The 20,390-nt window shown below is 34.8% G+C and overlaps 1 protein-coding gene across 1 annotated transcript in view; it reads right to left on the bottom strand.

The window, feature by feature from the left end:
• Positions 1 to 18,808, bottom strand: part of LOC132749603 (uncharacterized) — a 31,113-nt gene extending 12,305 nt beyond the window's left edge. Inside the window, exons 1-5 of the mRNA XM_060739429.1 lie at positions 18,804 to 18,808; positions 18,345 to 18,423; positions 15,828 to 16,003; positions 7,133 to 7,211; positions 1,183 to 1,325 (exon numbers count right to left, since the gene is read on the bottom strand). Coding sequence (XP_060595412.1) covers positions 1,183 to 1,325; positions 7,133 to 7,211; positions 15,828 to 16,003; positions 18,345 to 18,423; positions 18,804 to 18,808 — 482 coding nt within the window. The remainder of the gene's footprint in view (positions 1 to 1,182; positions 1,326 to 7,132; positions 7,212 to 15,827; positions 16,004 to 18,344; positions 18,424 to 18,803) is intronic.
• Between the last annotated feature and the right edge of the window lie 1,582 nt (positions 18,809 to 20,390).

Here is a 20,390-nt window from a genome sequence, read left to right as displayed (position 1 = left end):
ATCCTATAAAATTTGAATTTTGTGGGCCAAATAGACTTAAGTTATGCTCTGGAAACTGTTTTCAGTTTTGAGGTAATAGTGACCTTGAACTTTGATCTTGTGACCCCAAAATCAGTAGGGGTGTTCTGACCAATATGGACAATCATCCTATTAAGTTTGAATATTGTGGGCCAAATACACCTTTAGTTATAACCGTAAACTGTTTTCAGTTTTAAAGTAATAGTGACCTTGACCTTTGACCTTGTGACCCCAAAATCAATTCTAGTCTTCTACCCAATATGGACAATCATCCTATGAAGTTTGAATATTGTGGGTCAAACAGAACTTAAGTTATGCTCTGGAAACTGTTTTCAGTTTTAAAGTTATAGTGACCTTAACCTTTGATCTTGTTACCCCAAATTCATTAGAAATCTTCTACCCAATATGGACAATCATCCTATGAAGTTTGAACACTGTGGGCCAAATGGAACTTAAGTTATGTTCCGGAAACTGTTTTCAGTTTTAAGGTAATAGTGACCTTGACCTTGTGACCCCAAAATCAATAGGGATCTTCAAACCAATATGGACAATCATCCTATGAAGTTTGAACACTGTGGGCCAAACAGAACTTCAGTTATGCTCCGGAAACTTTTTCAGTTTTAAGGTGATAGTGACCTTGACCTTTGACCTTGTGACCCCAAAATCAATAGGAGTCTTCTACCCAATATGGACAATCATCCTATGACGTTTGAATATTGTGGGCTAAATGCTAATGGACGGACGGATAGACGGACGTACTCACAAAATGGTACTTATGTGACTTTTCCTTTGATCTTTTAGGATATTTTTAGTCACACAAGGCTTAAAAAAAGACGCACAAGTAAAAACGGAATGAATAGGATCAAAGAGAATTTACTGTTACCCATTGTTCTCTAAGTCACATAAGTACCTCTGGGTTCATTACGGATAGACAGATACACAGACAGACGGTGGGACGCCAGGGGGCATTACATTAATAAACATGAAAAAAACCTAATGAAAATCCACGTTTCATACATGTAGTATTTTTATCATGTATATATGTGATAAATTTCAATATTCAATGGAGAGTAAAAAAGGTTTTTCATTTTTAATATACATGTATATTTAAAGTTTCAGTCATGTAAGCATAAATCATGTATATTTAACCATATTATAAATTACCGTATAGTTTTATCGATGTCCCTTGAATCCCTAAAAATAATTATCATCATTTGTGAGATCATCCATAGTGAGATCATCTTGAAGTCCACCATCCCCATACTGGACAATTTGGCTATATCACTATCATCGAAATATGTACCACTCTGAAGAACGAAAAAAAAATCTCAATACTGGATAAAAACAAATGAACTTGCTTCATTTTACTACTGCCTATGGCCCATTTGCAGAATTACAATCAGTTTAGTTAAAACCTCTTGACCCACACTTTTGTGATTAAAACATTTTTATCAATCTAACTTATTTCTTAAATGTTACTTATGGAACAAATAAATTCACATATGCATACTTTCTTAAATATTCTGCTGATTTAACAGTTGTATTATCAATGCAACAGTTTTTACTGTCAGATAATGTACAGACTTAATAAATACAATATCTTACATGGGTTGTCATTTTTTTGTTTTTGTTTTGGGTTTTATGTCACATCGACACAGTATAGGTCATATCGCGACGTTCCAGCTTTACTGGTGGAGGAAGACCTCAGGTGCCCTTCTGTGCATTATTTCAGGCACGAATAGGCACCTGAGTAGAACCACTGACGTTCAAGCTACAATGTAGCTGGATAGGGTTGTCATTTCATGTTATACTTATTGTATTAATGCAATTCTGTGGTGATGTTTTAAACAAGACAATATAAAATGGTATCAAATGTAAGATCGCAATAGTCCAAAATGAGCAATGACCCTTAGTCGACTCACAGTCTCTGGGGCATGTATCCAAAATTCCATTTATTATCTCAAACATGCCAGATATTCTCTTTCAAATACCTTGATTCAAAATGCTTTTGCACCTCACATCCAGGCTAGCCTACAGAAGATTGGTGGTTCTACTCAGGTGCTCCTTATTGCATTATTTCAGGCACAAGTCCTTTTTCAGCAGTCAAGCTTGAAGGACACTATATGGCCAATAATATTGACAGTGTGACTTAAAAACCCTCTTTCCCGTTTTATTTAAAAAATTGTATTGCCCACTGAAGAAATAGGAAGAGCATCAAAACACAAGGCTATCTGATTTTGTATGAGTCGGCCTAGCTCCCAAATATTATTCAGATTGCTTCATGTTTTGATGTTTTTTACGTTTGTATCATAGTTAAAAATAAAAACATGTTCCCTGTTATTACAATATGACACCCCAGAAAACAAGAGGGCCATGATGGCCCAAAGTCGCTCACCTGTATATAGGCCCACTTGGAGCGGGGCCAGTTTAAACCCCAGGGCTTTTATTTGAACAAATTTGGTTGACACCCATTAGAAGATGTTTCATGCTAAACATCTAAGGTCTAGCTTGTAAGGTTTTTTAAAAAATGATTTTTTATGTATGTATGTAAGTTATATATACATATATTGATATATATATATATGTATATATATATATAGATATATATATATATATACATATTATGTAGATATATATATATTTATATACATACATACATACATGCATGCATGCATGCATGCATGCATGCATGTATGTATGTATGTATGTATGTATGTATGTATATATATAAAGGTTTGTGAAAAATATTTGCATCTACAAAATACCTTTCAAAAACACTGGATCCCAAGAAGGATACAAGAACGTGGAAAAAATAACAATAAATTTGGAGAAAATAAACGTTCAATACAGTGCTAAAGTATAAAAAATACCAAAGTACTTTCGGCGTATTATGCCTTTATATATATATATATTAAATATATATATATATATACACATACATACATATATATATATAATATATAATGTATGTATGTATGTATGTATGTATATATATATACATATATATATATATAATTATATATATACATATATATACATATATATATATATATAAATATGTATATATATATATATATGTATGTATATATATAATATGTATATATCTAAAAAGTCGAGCTAATGAATGACCCCGGGCGGGGCCATTATTTGAACGAACTTGGTAGACATCCATTAGAACATGTTTCATGCTAAATATCTTAGCTCTAGCTCTTTGCATTCTTTAAAAGAAAATTGTTTAAGTTTTTACTATATGCATATAGGGAAAATCAATGACCCCCTGGGGCAGGGCCAATTTTGACCTCAGGGCTTTTGTTTGAACAAACTTGGTAGACACCCATTAGAAGATGTTTCATGCTTAATATCTTAGCTCTAGCTCTATGGGTTATTTAATAGAAGATTTTTAAAGTTTTTACTATATACATATAGGGAAAATCAATGACCCCCAGGGCGAGGCCGATTTTAATTCTTGGAACAAAATTTGAACAACTTTGGTTTTGGACCTATAGATGATACCATAGACCAAATATCAAAGCTCTAGGCCATTTACTTTCAGACCAGGAAAGGATTTTTTCAAGTTTTCACTATATGTATATAATGAAAATCAATGACCCCCGAGGGCGGGCCAATTTTGACCCGAGGGCCATTATTTGAACAATCTTTGTAGAGGTCTACCACAACAATGTTTCATGCCAAATAAAATCTTACCTGTAGCCTTTGCCAATTTCAGAGAAGAAGATTTTTTTATGTTTTTTAACTATATACATATTAGAAAAACCTATGACCCCCTGGGGGCGGGGCCAATTTTGACACTAGGGACAAAATTTGAACAACTTTGGTAGAGGACCCATAGATGATACCATATACCAAAAATCAAAGCTCTAGGCCATTTACTTTCAGACCAGAAGATGTTTCAAGTTTTCACTATATGTATGTAATGAAAATCAATGACCCCCCGGGGCGGGGCCAATTTTGACCCTAGGGCCATTATTTGAAACAATCTTGATAGAGGTCTACTTGCACAATGTTTTTTTCATGCCAAATATCTAATCTGTAGCCTTTGCCCCAAATCAGAGAAGAAGATTTTTTTAGATTTTTACTATATACAATATAAGGAAAAACCTATGACCCCCCCCCCCCCCCCCCCCCCCCGGGCGGGGCCCATTTTTGACACTAGGGACAAAATTTAAACAACTTTGGTAGAGGACCCATAGATGATACCCATACTACCAAAAAATCAAAGCTCTGGCCCATGACTTTCAAACAAAGAAGATTTTTTAATTTTGTGTTTTTTGAAATCCTTTTCTGCCCTATGACCATCTATGACCTAACATATGCAACAGACCGGTAACCATTTGAACAACTTTGAAAAGGGGACCACCCAAGGATCATTTCTGTAAATTTATGCGGTTGCAATTGGCCATGTGGTTTAGGAGGAGATGTTGTTTGAAAAGTTTGACACCATTTTTTGAAGGACGCACGACGCACAGACGCACAACGGACGCAGAGTGATGACAAAAGCTCACCCTTGAGCACTTTGTGCTCAGGTGAGCTAAAAACAAGAGCTGTCACAGGAGACAGCCAAGCTCGACTAATAAAATACTGGACGCAGGAAGGAGGACAAAACTATGAAAGAGAAATCAATTATGTATAATTTATGTATTAAGTTATAGTAAAAAAATAACATTTGTTTACGCATAAATTCCAAGATCAAGGGAAATAATTTTCTAGAAACTAGTCACGCTAGAGTTATGAACCCTTGTCACACAATCAACATGTTTTGTAATGATAAGAAATATATATTTGAAGTTTGAAGTAAAAGTAAAGAAGTTTATAATAAATTTCTTAAAGAAAATCCTAAAGTTCAAAGAGAGATAAATCTGTAAAAAATTTGCTTTCAAGAGTTACATAAAATGTAATTGATGATAAGGAATAAGTATTTGAAGTTTGAGGTAGATACCTTTAAAACTAAAAAAGTTATAGTAAAAAATAACATTTTTCTAGTAAAAAAATCTAAGTTTATGGGGAGATTTTTCTTGAAATATTGGTGCTAGAGTTATGAACCTTGTCACATAAGATGTGGATGATGATAAGGTACATATATTTGAAGTATGAGGTTGATCCCTTTAGAAATAAATAAGTTATAGTAAAAAATAATATTTTTTAAGGAAAATTCTAAGTTTAAGGGGAGATAAATCTGAAAATGTTGGTGCTAAAGTTATGAACCTTGTCACATAAGATGGGGATGATGATAAGGTGCATATATTTGAAGTATGAGGTTGATCCCTTAAGAAATAAAGAAGTAACAGTAAAAAATAGTATTTTTAAGGAAAATTCTAAGTTCAAGGGGAGATAAATCTGAAAATATTGGTGCTAGAGTTATGAACCTTGTCACATAAGATGTGGTTGATGATAAGGAACATATATTTGAAGTTTGAAGTTGATACCTTAAGAAATGACAAAGAAATAGTTAACTAGAACTATAGCTGAATGATATTCATACCCCCACCAATGCCCTTGACAGAAGACAACTTGGAAAGGTGGTTAAGGGAATATTTTAAGAGGCACAAATACATAAAAAGAAATTATCTCTGGTGAAAAAAAAGACTAATTGTCCAGGTTATAGTATAAATAAATATTATCAAATCATGTTCATGCAAACAGTTACAAACAAACTTTCATTTTCCCAATGTACTTAACATTTTATAAGTCAATTTTTGACCTTCAAGTGTGGCCTTGACCTTAAGCTGGCACAAGGGTAAGATGGATTCTGCATATCGCCCAGTTTAGGTGAACATTTGAGTAAAGTTTGAAGAAAATCCTTCCATTAGTAAAGAATTTATAGAGCGGACACAACATATTGTCTAGTATTGATTGTATGTAAATTTAAAGACTTAAAAGAGGGCATAACTTTGTCAAAATGCAATACAGAGTTACGAAACTTACCTGCATATCTTATTTGTGACACCTCAGATATCTTTTAAGTTTCAAGCAAATACCTGTCCTAGTTTCAGAAATATTCAAGTACATGTTAAAATTTAAGAATATTTTTGACCTTCAAGTTTGACCTTGAATTTAAGCCGGCAAAAGGGTGACATGGGTTCTGCATGTGAACATTTGAGCCAAGATTGAAGATAATCTTTCAATTGGTGTAGGACTTACAGAGCGGACACGACATACTGTGTAATATTTGATCGTTTGATATTTGACCTTCAATTGTGACCCTGACCTTGAGCTGACACATGGGCACCATGGGTTCTGCACATCCCTTTGTTGAGGTGAACATTTGAGCCAAGTTTGAAGAAAATCCTTCTATTAGTGTAGGACTTACAGAGCGGACACGACATACTGTGTTATATTTGATTGTTTGATATTTGACCTTCAATTGTGACCTTGACCTTGAGCTGACACATGGGCAACATGGGTTCTGCACATCCCCTTGTTGAGGTGAACATTTCCGCCAAGTTTGAAGAAAATCTTTCAATAAGTGTAGGACTTACAGAGCGGACACGACATGCTGTCTAATATTTGATTGTGTTTGATATTTGACCTTTAATTGTGACCTTGACCTTGAGCTGACATTTGGGCAACATGGGTTCTGCACATCCCCTTGTTGAGGTGAACATTTGAGCCAAGTTTGAAGAAAATCCTTCAATTGGTATAGGAGTTATAGAGTGGACACGAAAATGGAGACGGACGGACAGACCGACGCAACAAAGGGAATCCATTATAGCCCCCCCCCCCCACATTTTGTGGTGGGGGTATAAAAATTTACTGCACCAAAACTTTTATCTGAAATCTGGACGCGGACGCCGATGCCGGGCGAGTAGGACAGCTCTCCATATACTTCGTATAGTCGAGCTAATAACCAATGAACGAGCATCTGAATATGATATTTCTATTGCTTTCCATTTCTCTGTGGTCACAATACCTAAACCCCAGAAAAAAATGAGCCAAGCGATGGGCATGCACTGGAGTGCGGATAACTAATACCTACACTCCAGTTAACGGACTGTACATGTATATGTATACGATTTAACTCCGACACGTTTTCAACTAAAAGGTCTCCAAACTATGATACAAGTGAGTAATATAACACTGCTAACTAAAGGCTTACCAGATCTCTGTCATCATTGTATGTTGTTAATGAACACATCATCTCCTGACCGCTCAATAAATCCTTTTCGTCAATATCTCTGCAAAAAGGAATGCCAACATTCATTTAACATGAAAACATCACAAAAGATTCAAAGGGTCTATTTCAACATTCTGCACAAATCAGACTACAAATGTTAAATTGAAAATACACACTATATAAAATTATGTGTTCGCCCATAATACAGATGTCCCTGTTCCAAAATTGTTCAATTTAAATGTGGCAAAATTTCCTAGATTTGTCATGTTCTAATATTTTGTCTCACAAGTATGTTGTATCAAATTTTATGTTTTTAGGGTTTTGGACATCAGCCAAGCTCCTTTAAAAAATGGAGCTATTAAAGAAATTCATGTTTATGCAAATATTAAAGCTTCTATTTTTAAGTAGGATTTTAATCATTTAGCAATGTTTTAGTGCATGCAAATTTCATTCATAAAGAAGCATACACTTTTCTTTCATACATGTACTTTTTAATAATTCCTTTTATTAAAATTCAAACTATGATTTTGCAAACTTCTGACAGCAGATATATGACTTTATAAACTTAAATCATGAATTTTTCTAAGGAACTCTTGCTGTTAAAGTATTATTCAATAATTACATAATGTACGTTTAATTTTAAGCTTCATGTTTATGGGTGTCAGTATCTTACAATCAGGAATCAATTTCATGTGTGAAGTTTAAAGTAAAAGTAAATGAGAAATAAAGTTGCATGCAAGAACCTTTTCAAGTGCTCCAAAAAAAAAACAAGGAACATCGCAATGCGATGCAACCAGGTTTTCAGCAAAATATTTCACAGAAGCTTTGTCATGAAGGGGCATTTGTTTTTAATTGAACTTTTAAGCCACTTCTTTTTTTTTTCTTGGTTTACAAATTTTTTTTTCAAAAATGTCCACTGGGTGGTCGAAAAAAAAAAAAAAAAAAAAAAACCTCAAAAAGGTCCATCGGGTATATAAAATACAATTTAACAATATACTAGCAAATATATCGTAAATCAAACCATTAAATCTTCTCGAGGAAGGATACGGCTTATAGCCGTGCCGATGTCCTCATCAACGGCAGCCTTTAAAAAAGCCCGTCTGGTTGGCAAATCTTTAATTCCAACAAAATCAACTTGGAAATAAACAGTGCCGCTCAAGGGCGCCGCCATTGTTGTTTTTACCATGAACTGTGGTAGTTATCCGAGGTAGTCCGAATGTTGTGTTGTATAGATTCGTACTCAAAAATATTTGAATTTTCGTACTCATATTTATCGCGCTTATCGGATGATTTTTTTGCATCGGGGGAAAAAAAAGTGGAAATTTCAGTTTTATTTTTTTTCCAATTTACAAATATTTCGGGTCGCCGGTTTTGTAAACCAAGAAATATAAAAGAAGTGGCCTTAGGAGGAATTATGGCTTTTTTAATATTCCTCAAACAAAAATGATTGAGAAATTTTTATGTTGTCTATTCGCCTTTTTTTCCCAAATGTTTTAGAAAGGTAAACAGTACTTTATTTTTGCTTAATTTTTGCATTTTTGCGTCTCTTGTCATTTTCTTTTGTCAACAATATTGGCGTGTGGTGTTTTGTGCGATATCAAGAAAAGTATGTTCACAATTTTAAAAAAATACTTGAATGATGTCTTGGAAGAAACATGGGAATTAAGTGAGCGCCAGGGCACTTGATGACAAAGCTTCTGTGAAAGTTTGGTCAAAATCCATTGAGAAATGTAGGAGAAGTTGAGCACTGTAGAAATTGTTCACTATATATTCTGTATAAGGAAAAAATTTACAAAGGGCCATAATTCGGTCAAATATTATCCAATCACAAAACCCCGACAATATGTGTCAGGTACTTGAAAACAAAGCTTCTAAGAAAGTTTGGTCAAAATCCGTTGAGAAATGTAGGAGGAGTTGAGCACAATAGAAATTGTTCACTATATATTCTATATAAGGAAAAAAAACAAAGGGCCATAATTAGGTCAAATATATACCAATCGCAAAACCCTGGCAATATGTGTCAGGGCACTTGATGACAAAGCTTCTGAGAAAGTTTGGTCAAAATCCGTTGAGAAATGTAGGAGGAGTTGCGCACAGAAGAAATTGTTCACTATATATTTTATATAAGGAAAAAAAGCAAAGGGCCATAATTAGGTCAAATATTATCTAATCGCAAAACCCTGGCAATATGCGCCAGGGCACTTGATGACAAAGCTTCTGTGAAAGTTTGGTCAAAATCCGTTGAGAAATGTAGGAGGAGTTGCGCACAGAAGAAATTGTTCACTACATTGTATATATTCTATATAAGGAAAAAAAACAAAGGGCCATAATTAGGTCAAATATATACCAATCGCAAAACCCTGGCAATATGTGTCAGGGCACTTGATGACAAAGCTTCTGAGAAAGTTTGGTCAAAATCCGTTGAGAAATGTAGGAGGAGTTGCGCACAGAAGAAATTGTTCACTATATATTTTATATAAGGAAAAAAAACAAAGGGCCATAATTAGGTCAAATATATACCAATCGCAAAACCCTGACAATATGCGCCAGGGCACTTGATGACAAAGCTTCTGTGAAAGTTTGGTCAAAATCCGTTGAGAAATGTAGGAGGAGTTGCGCACAGAAGAAATTGTTTACGTCCGCCCGCCCGCCCGTCCGCCCGTCCGCCGACATACCTCAATCTAATAACCAGTTTTTTCCTTCGGAAAACCTGGTTAAAAACCAAAAAATAGAGCTCCCACAAAAGTGACAAATACCCCCACCTGATCTCTATGACAAAAAATCTTATGTAGTGCAATTTATCATTATTTTTTAAAGAAAACATTTGAGTTAAGTTTTAAAAAGTCAAATGAAAGTATAGAATTTATGGTGCAGTCATAAAAATGTTCGAATTTTGACTTTCAAGGGTGACCTTGATCTCAAGCCGAAGTCAGCATGAATTCTGCACATTACTTTGTTGAACAGAACATTTGAGCCAAGAAAATTCTTGCTGGTAAAGAATTTAGAGAGCAGACATGAAATTGTCTGACATTTTACCTTCAAGGGTGACCTTGATCCAGCTGTGCAGAGACAAGGATTATGCAGATCACTTTGTTCAGGTGAATATCTGAGTAAAGTTTGAAGGCAATTGTTCAAGGAGTTCAGGATTTATACAGCAGACATGAAATTGTCTGATATTTGACCTTTGACCTAAAAGTTGAACCATGACAGGTTCTGCTTAGCAGTGGCAAGGGTTCTGCACAAAGCCTTATTTGAGCTAAGTTTGAAAAAAAATCTTCAAAAGGTATATTTATAAAAGGATTTATAGAGCAGACAAGAAATTATCCAATATTTGACCTTCAATGTGACCATGACCAGGTAAGTTGTGACATGGGTTTTGCACACATGAGGTGAACACAATGTCATCTGAATCACGTTTGAAGAAAAATTCAAATCCTTCAAGGGGTATTGGATTTGTATAGTGGACACAATGGAGATTGACTGTCTGAGGCAACAAAGTGATTCCAGTATATCCTCCTTCCAAATTAACGCTCTAATAAGCGTGAAGGGCAGACTTATATATGTATTCTTTGTTAAAAACAAATGCTATAAAGTTGAGTAAAAGAAGTTAGATAATGCACATGTGTACTGGATGATAAACTGGAAATAAATGCTTAAATATCTTAATACATAGTAAATAGGTAAACATTTTAAGATAGATATACTGTACATTGTATATTATCAAACATAAACAATTTTTATAACTGGTGCCTATAAACCAATTCAAAATATAAAGTAGTGCTTTAAGTAGTGATTTAAACAAGAGGGCCATGATGGCCAAAAGGTCGCTCACCTGTATATAGCCCCCCCCTCCCCCGGGCCAATTTTTACCCAAGGGCTTTTATTTGAACAGACTTGGTAGACACCCATAAGAAGATGTTTCATGCTAAACATCTAAGTTCTAGCTCAATGGGTTTTTTAAAAGAAGATTTTTTAAGTTTTTACTATACACATATAGTTAAAAACAATGACACCCCTGGGGCAGGGCCAGTTTTGACCCCCGGGCTTTTATTTGAACAAACTTTGTAGATATTTACTTTAAGATGTTTCATGCTTAATATCTAAACTCTAGCTATTTGGGTTTTTTCAAAGAAGATTTTTAAGTTTTTGCTATACACATATAAGGAAAATCAATGACCCCCGGGGCGGGGCCAATTTTGACCCCAGGGCTTTTATTTGAACAAACTTGGTAGACACTCACTAGAAGATGTTTCATGCCAAATATCTTAGCTCTAGCTCTTACAGTTCTTTAAAAGAAGATTTTTTAAGTTTTTACTATATGCATATAGGGAAAATCAATGACCCCCTGGGGCGGGGCCAATTTTGATCCCAGGGCTTTTATTTGAACAAACTTGGTAGACACTCATAAGAAGATGTTTCATGTTAAATATCTTAGCTCTAGCTCTTTGGGTTCTTTAAAAGAAGATTTTTTAAGTTTTTACTATATGCATATAGGGAAGATCAATGACCCCATGGGGCGGGGACAATTTTGACCCCAGGGCTTTTATTTGAACAAACTTGGTAGACATTCACTAGAAGATGCTTTATGCCAAATATCTAAGCTCTAGCTCTTACAGTTCTTTACAAGAAGATTTTTTAACTTTTTACTATATGCATATAGGGAAAATCAATGACCCCCCAGGGCAGGGCCAATTTTGACCCCAGGGCTTTTATTTGAACAAACTTGGTAGAAACTCACTAGAAGATGTTTCATGCCAAATATCTTAGCTCTAGCTCTTTGGGTTCTTTAAAAGAAGATTTTTTAAGTTTTTACTATATGCATATATGGAAAATCTATGACCCCCTGGGGCAGGGCCAATTTTGACCCCAGGGCTTTTATTTGAACAAACTTGGTAGACACTCACTAGAAGATGTTTCATGCCAAATATCTTAGCTCTAGCTCTTTGGGTTCTTTAGAAGAAGATTTTTTAAGTTTTTACTATATGCATATAGGGAAAATCTATGACCCCCTGGGGCAGGGCCAATTTTGACCTCAGGGCTTTTATTTGAACAAACTTGGTAGACACTCATTAGAAGATGTTTCATGCTAAATATCTTAGCTCTAGCTCTTTGGGTTCTTTAAAAGAAGATTTTTTAAGTTTTTACTATATGCATATAGGGAAAATCAATGACCCCCTGGGGCGGGGCCAATTTTGACCCCAGGGCTTTTATTTGAACAAAATTGGTAGACATTCACTAGAAGATGTTTCATGCCAAATATCTAAGCTCTAGCTCTTACAGTTCTTTAAAAGAAGATTTTTAAGTTTTTACTATATGCATATAGGGAAAATCAATGACCCCCCGGGGCGGGGCCAATTTTGACCCCAGGGCTTTTATTTGAACAAACTTGGTAGACACTCACTAGAAGATGTTTCATGCCAAATATCTTAGCTCTAGCTCTTTGGGTTCTTTAAAAGAAGATTTTTTAAGTTTTTACTATATGCATATATGGAAAATCTATGACCCCCTGGGGCAGGGCCAATTTTGACCCCAGGGCTTTTATTTGAACAAACTTGGTAGACACTCACTAGAAGATGTTTCATGCCAAATATCTTAGCTCTAGCTCTTTGGGTTCTTTAAAAGAAGATTTTTTAAGTTTTTACTATATGCATATAGGGAAAATCAATGACCCCCTGGGGCGGGGCCAATTTTGACCCCAGGGCTTTTATTTGAACAAACTTGGTAGACACTCATTAGAAGATGTTTCATGCCAAATATCTAAGCTCTAGCTCTTAGGGTTGTTTAAAAGAAGATATTTAAAGATTTTTCTTTCGGTTGCCATGGCAACCAGAGTTCTGCATGGAATTAAATTCTTTGAACAATTTTTAAAGGTGACCTCCAAAGGAACATTCCTGTGAAGTTTGGATGAAATTGGCTCAGTGGTTTATGAGGAGATGTCATTTAAAGCAAAAGTTTACGGACGAACGACGGACGGACGTACGCCGGACGAAAAGCGATCACAAAAGCTCACCCTGTCACTTTGTGACAGGTGAGCTAAAAATCCCTAGTTACCTTCAAAATATGCTTGCCAAGAAATAAAAGTATATAATTAATATCACTGAATTACTTCTTTTAACACAATGTTAAAAATGAGTATATACCCTCATAATTCATACTTAATACATGTATTAACGGGGCGTCCGTGGCCGAGTGGTTCAGGTCGTTGACTTCAAACCACTTGCCCCTCACCGCTGTGGGTTCGAATCCCGACAGGGACTTTGGTTTCTTTCATGTGAGGAAGCTATCCAGCTAGCTTACGGAACGTCGGTGGTTCTACTCAGGTGCCCGTTCGTGCCTGAAATAATGCACGGAAGGGCACCTGAGGTCTTCCTCCACCAGTAAAGCTGGAACGTCGCGATATGACCTATACTGTGTCGATGTGACGTAAAACCCAAAAAAAAAAAAAAAAAAATACATGTAATTGAAGAGACAGTATGCCCATCCTAGAGTATAAAGTGAGTAAACACATGAAAGTAAAACTATATCAACATTTTACCACAATTCCTTTCACTTTTATAATCTACCTGGCATGTATGATAAATCACTAACACAACTCAAGGAAAATTCTGTAAATATCCATTGGAATTTACAAGCAACATTCACTTTATAACAAGAACGTGTTTGGTAAACACCCAGCCATAATTCTTGTCAGTAACAAATTTTCAAAAAGGGTTTACCAATTTATTCAGTTATGGAAAGATGAATTTCCAAGAAAAAAATAAAAACACAGTTATATATAAACTTGACAGAGTCATATGTTATTGTTGGCATTTCATTTCTATTTGATGATGGAGACAGATTCAAACAAGGCAGTCTGAAGGACAGCTAAATCCCCTTCCGCAGTGAACATGAATGTGTAATTCTTGACCTGCCAACCATGACCTTGATGTTGTGCCATGCATATCATAAGCACATAGTCTCAAGATGGTGATTATTTGTGCCAAGTTATGGAAGTCACTTAGTGTGACCTTGACCTTATGGGTATTGCACTCTGCATATTGTCTCATAATGGTGATCACTTGTGCCAAGTTATTAAAAAAACTTTTCAGTGGTTTAAAAATTATGAAGCGGAAACAAAATGTAGACTTTTAACACTTGACCTTTAAGTTTGACCTTGACCTTGGGGGTAGCAACCCAATTATTGCGCCCTGCATGTTGTTTCATAATGGTGAACATTTTTGTCTAGTTAATCAAAAATTTTTCAGTGGTTTAAAAGTTATTAATTTGGAGACATGAAATGTAGACCTTTTAACACTTGACCTTTAAGTGTGACCTTGACCTTGGGTAGCAACCCAATTATTGCGCTTTGCACATTGTCTCATAATGGTGATCACTTGTGCCAAGCTATTTAAAAAAATTCAAAGGTTTAAAGTTATGGAATGTAGACCTTTAAGTGTGACCTTGACCTTGGGAGTAGCAACCCAATTATTAAGCTCTGCACATGTTCTTATAATGGTGATCAATTGTGCCAATTTATTTTTCAAAAAGTTGCGGAGTGGACACGAAATGTACACTTTTAACATTTGACCTTAAAGTGAGACCTTGACCTTTTGGGTAGCAACCCAATTATTGCGCTCTGCATGTCATCTCAAAATGGCAATCAGCTGTGCCAAGTTTTTTTTTTCAATTTTTTTTCAGTGGTTAAAAAGCTATGGAGTGGACACGAAATGTAGACTTCTTATTATGAGATGAAGACAGTTTAACATTTTACCTTTAAGTATGACCTTGACCCTTGGGGTAGCAATCCAATTTTTGCACTCTGCAAATCGTCTCATTATGGTGATCATTAGTGCCAAGTTATTAAAAAAAATTTCAGTGGTTTAAAAGTTATGGAGCGGACACGAAATGTAGACTTTTTATTATAAAATGAAGACTGTTTAACATTTGACCTTTAAGTGTGACCTTGACCTTGGGGGTAGCAACACAATTATTGCGCTCTGCACATCGTCTCATTATGTTTATCATTTGTGCCAAGCTATTTAAAAAAAAATTTTCAGTGGTTTAAAAGTTATGGAGCGGATACACGAAAGTGTTAGGACGTTCCAACATTTTGGGTTTAGAGGGCTATTTTCTTTGTTATTTTCTTTGTTTTCTTAAGGGCTACTAGCCCATAAGCCCATAAACCCTTTGATCACGGAATGAACCTATTGTTCTCTTTTGTTCTCTTTACTGTTATATAGCCCCTAAACCCAAAATGTTTGCTCGGACAGACAGACGGACGGACGTTCCAACATTTTGGGTTTAGGGGCTATTTTCTTTGTTATTTTCTTTGTTTTCTTAAGGGCTACTAGCCCCTAAACCCTTTGATCACGGAATGAACCTATTGTTCTCTTTTGTTCTCTATACTGTTATATAGCCCCTAAACCCAAAATGTTTGTTCAGACAGACTGACAGATGGACTGACAGATGGAGGCCATTCCTATAATCCCCTTTCCACTACGCAGAAGGGGATTAATAAATACATGTGTTCCTCATTACACAAAGATGACACCCTTTCTTTTTGTTTACATCAAAAGTTACTTGGAAGCACTACTTTCAACCTGGCGGTGATTTTCAATAATTGGCAAGGTGTTTTAATTTAACAATTATACTATTATGTACAAATATCATACCAATATAATAGACAATGTTTCTGTACCTTTTTGATATGATTTCATCTGCACCCTCTCCCTCAGGTATTTCCATGCATGCAATGGCAGTGATCACAGCCTGAAGTTTGGCATATTCAAACCGCACTATCATGAAAGCTAAAACGTAATGGCTCAATGCAGCATGCACACAAAAATCTTGTGCAAACAAGAGCATGCTTTCATCCTGGAAATCAAGAAACGAAAGCTGAAAAATTTGATCACATGGCATATTTTAGGGATCTGTACTGCAGTACTTATTACCTGATGTTACTACGCAATTAACAAAGTAGATCGCCATGTATTATTGGACCTCTAAAAATATACAGTGCTCTGATCAGTGAATGTATATATTTTATATTCTAAAAACAAGATGAAGTTTATAGACAATGAAAAGCTGACCAACTTTATTTCAATCACATGACAATCTAAGTTTTTCAAAATGTTATCACATAAAAACAAAGTATTTATCTCAATTATTAATAAACTGCAACAAAACAACAGGCTTGGAGAGAAATAGTTGTAAATCATGTGACATAAATAAGACCTATCAACATTGCACTTCACTTTTCTCAAAGATGGAAAGTTGAATAAAAACAACATAGAAAAAAAGATCATTAATCTGAGATAGCTGTCACGATTTTAGATTTTGGAGGATAGTGTAAGATTCAGAAACATGCCCAAATTTCAAAAGCTTCTCCTAGTTCTTTAGCCTGTCAAGTGTATAAGCACTCATAAATGAGACATTGATTTTAATTTGATTAGTAATTTATCTCTGAGGTCTCCACTTTCTCCTTTTATAATACTGTTGGTTTGTAACATCACATTTCATTGGATAATCATGACATTGATATTGTATAAATCTATATACATGTATACACATCTAACAGCAGTTGATTCACATGTATGACATATTTTTTTCTCTTATAAAGGAATTTGGTAGTAATATGAATTTGTAACAAGAGCCATGTCAACATGGCCATCCCCCGCCAAATGTGTTTGCTCATTGGAAGAATGTATATGTAGTAGAGCAGAATAATTCCATTTTAAGAGGTCTTTTGGTAATGAAAACTGATGGCTATAGTGATTACAGATTTGAAACCTATGTGAATACATCGGCTGAAAATAACAAAAAAATAATGCAGGGTAGGTTATCATTCTTGTGTGCTGCATCCCTCCTCAGTAAAATCTATCCACCAATGAAGTTTCAAGTTGATACCTCAAATACTTTTTGAGAAAAAAATTGAATTGAAAAATTAAGTATGAAAAATAACAAAGGGCAATAACTCAAAAATTATAAAAGGTAGAGTTATCATTCTTGTGCACTGCACACCTCCTGAGTTAGATCTATGCACCACAGTTTCAAGTTGATACCTCAAATACTTTTTGAGATAAGCTCCGGACAAAATAGTATGAAAAAGAACAAAGGGCAATAACTCAAAAATTGTACAGGGAACAGTTATCATTCTTGTGCACAGCATTCCTCCTCAATAAAATCTATCCACCTATGAAATTTCATGTTGACATCTCAAACACTTTTGAGTTATGCTCCAATAGGGTGAAAAATTAAATATGAAAAATAACAAAGGGCAATAACTCAAAAATTATGAAAGGTAGAGTTATCATTCTTGTGCACTTCACACCTCCTGAGTGAGATCTATGCACCTATGAAGTTTCATTTTGATATCTCAAAGGCCTTTTGAGTTATGCTCTTGACAAAAATTAATTTTGAAAAATAACAAAGGGCAATAACTCAAAAATTATGCAGGGTAGAGTTATCATTCTTGTGCACTGCACTCTTCCTCAATGAGATCCATCCACCTATGAAGTTTCAAGTTGATACCTCAAATACTTTTTGAGATAAGCTCTGGACAAAATAGCGTGAAAAAGAACAAAGGGATATAACTCAAAAAATTGGTTAGGGAAGAGTTATCATTCTTGCGCACACATTCCTCCTCAATAAGATCTATCCACCTATGAAATTTCATGTTGACATCTCAAACACTTTTTTAGTTATGCTCCACTCGGGTGAAAAATTAAGTATGAAAAATAACAAAGGGCAATAACTCAAAAATTATGAAAGGTAGAGTTATCATTCTTGTGCACTGCACACCTCCTGAGTGAGATCTATGCACCTATGAAGTTTCATGTTGATATCTCAAAGGCCTTTTGAGTTATGCTCTGGACAAAAATCAATTTTGAAAAATAACAAAGGGCAATAACTCAAAAATTATGCAGGGTAGAGTTATCATTCTTGTGCACTGCACTCCTACTCAATGAGGTCTATCTACCTATGAAGTTTCAAGTTGATAACTCAAATACTTTTAGAGATAAGCTCCGGACAAAAATGTAGGACGGAAGGACGGAAAGTCAGACAGACGGAGACTATTTCTATATCCCCCGCCGCCTTTTCGGCGGGGGATAATAACCTATTAAAAATCGTAAAAACTAATAATATACATGTTAGTTGGAGGGAGAACTGACAACTTTCTAAAATTTAGACTTAGTAAGTTCAAGCCTCAATATACCTCTGACTTTCTCTGTATGCTCAGACTTCCCGGCTTTCCAAAACCATCATCCACATTGAGATTCCCCAAAGTAGCAGACCTATATAAAGATAACATCACTTTATTAAATTTCATTTTAAACAATAAACAAACATGTCATATTAATGGAACAGTTAGAACATGAAAAGAAGACATGTATATACATTATATATAAATAAAAAGTTCTAGTACAATAACTTTCATAACATTCTTACATGTAACAAATATGGCCAGGGATTGAACTTCTGACCTTCTTGGCAAGATGTGAATGTTTGGTATCACCTTTGCCACTCGGCCACTGAACCCCCCTTCAGTAAGCTAATATCATACTAACAGCTTCCTACATGTACATGTAATATGAAGAGATACAAGTAAAGTACTTATGAAGTGAATGCAAACAAGTTCATAAATTTTTTTCAAAATAAATAACTCTTCTCTTACGTCATGTTAGTACCAGTCAGAAAGCTATAATCCATTAACTTTAAAATTCCAAACTGCTATCTTTGCAAAATCTGAAAATATACAAGACCATAAATTATAAATATATGTAGTGAACATTTGCTAAACTTGATATCTTCAAACAGTCAGAACAAGAGTAAAATGATACCCCTGTATTGCTCACAATTACAATGCTGCTGATGCTTTTCATAATTATGATTTGTTGTTTTATTTGTATGAAAGATGAACAGGGAATTATTAAATCATTTTTTTGTTAATTATGCACATCAATCGAATAAATAATCATAACGGCAAATGAAACTTTTTCATAACGACATGATCTGAGTGGAATAAATAAATAAAAAGAACATTGAAAAAATGTTGAAAAGCAAAAACAATTTTTTTTTTAAATACAGTAGAAGTATAAAAAGCACAATCAATTACCTTAATTAAAGCCTATCCAGGGACTGATGATAGAATTTTAGAATGCGTTAACGGCTTCACGGAACATGCAAACTTTCCCTAATGATAGTCGGTAATTGACGCAATTATCAGAGCCCAACAACAATTATTTTCGGTGTTTTTGTTTTTCATTTAATAAGGTGTAGAAAATTAAACTTATTGAAAAAGGTTTATTATCACAATTTTGTATTTAACTATTTCAATTGATGTTTTTCAACTGCAACCAATTTTTAAACGCCCTTCTCTCTCGCCATCTGGAGATGACAAAGATTGATATTCATACTTTTAAAATTCTTTACTGTAATTAATGTAGCCAACATGGCGACGGATTAATCTCTTAAAAAGTAAACATACTAAGACAATTGCTGTTTTTGGTTAAAATCCTCGGTTTAAAGTCATAAAATAACATATGCATTCCATATAATTTTACGTATGGCTAGAAATTTTGACTAGCCGTACGGGCCACTTCCTTATTTTTATGCAACATTTTCTTTTCCATTCATCTATTATTTTTCAATGGCTGAATGAATTATAGGAAAGAGGCTAATAAATTAGTGGCATGTATTTCTTGGTTGATAAAATAAATGGTTTGGCATGACCCGCAAAAAATTCAAGTGACCCCTATAACCTGATACAGGGGGTCAGAAATGATCCCCCAAAAATTGGAGCTGGAAGAAACACTCCAAATAATTTGGGAATTTGCCTTTATTGGCTTTCATTGGAAGATTTTTGTGACGTTTTGGCCCAAAGACATATCGACCCCAAATTACCCAAGACGTTTCGGCCCCAGATGCTTCTGCCCTTTACCAAATCGGCCGCAGAATAAGTACTGTGTTTTAAACCGGTATATTAAAATTTTATAGTTATAATTATCATAAATATCAATTTTCATGAAGTCAAACGCCAATTTCCAAGTACCTTGCAGGCCTCGACACTAACTTTTTTAGCAGGTGGTTAGCCGGACCACTAGATTTGAAATTAAGGTGGTCCTTCCAGAAGTCAGGTGGTCAATTTTTATTATGTCATTTTACTGCAAAATTAGAAAAAAATATGTTTAAAATTGATGACAAAGATGTATCATTAACCTTAAGAAAACAGATATTTTAGATATATATTTTTATCTAATCA

This window comes from Ruditapes philippinarum, unplaced genomic scaffold (genome assembly GCF_026571515.1).
Source record: "Ruditapes philippinarum isolate M1 unplaced genomic scaffold, ASM2657151v2 ctg5442_1_1_1_1, whole genome shotgun sequence".
In the NCBI taxonomy this organism is placed as follows: Eukaryota; Metazoa; Mollusca; class Bivalvia; order Venerida; family Veneridae; genus Ruditapes; species Ruditapes philippinarum.
The sequence above is the reverse complement of the archived record's forward strand: the minus strand, read 5'-3'. Positions and strand labels throughout refer to the sequence as shown.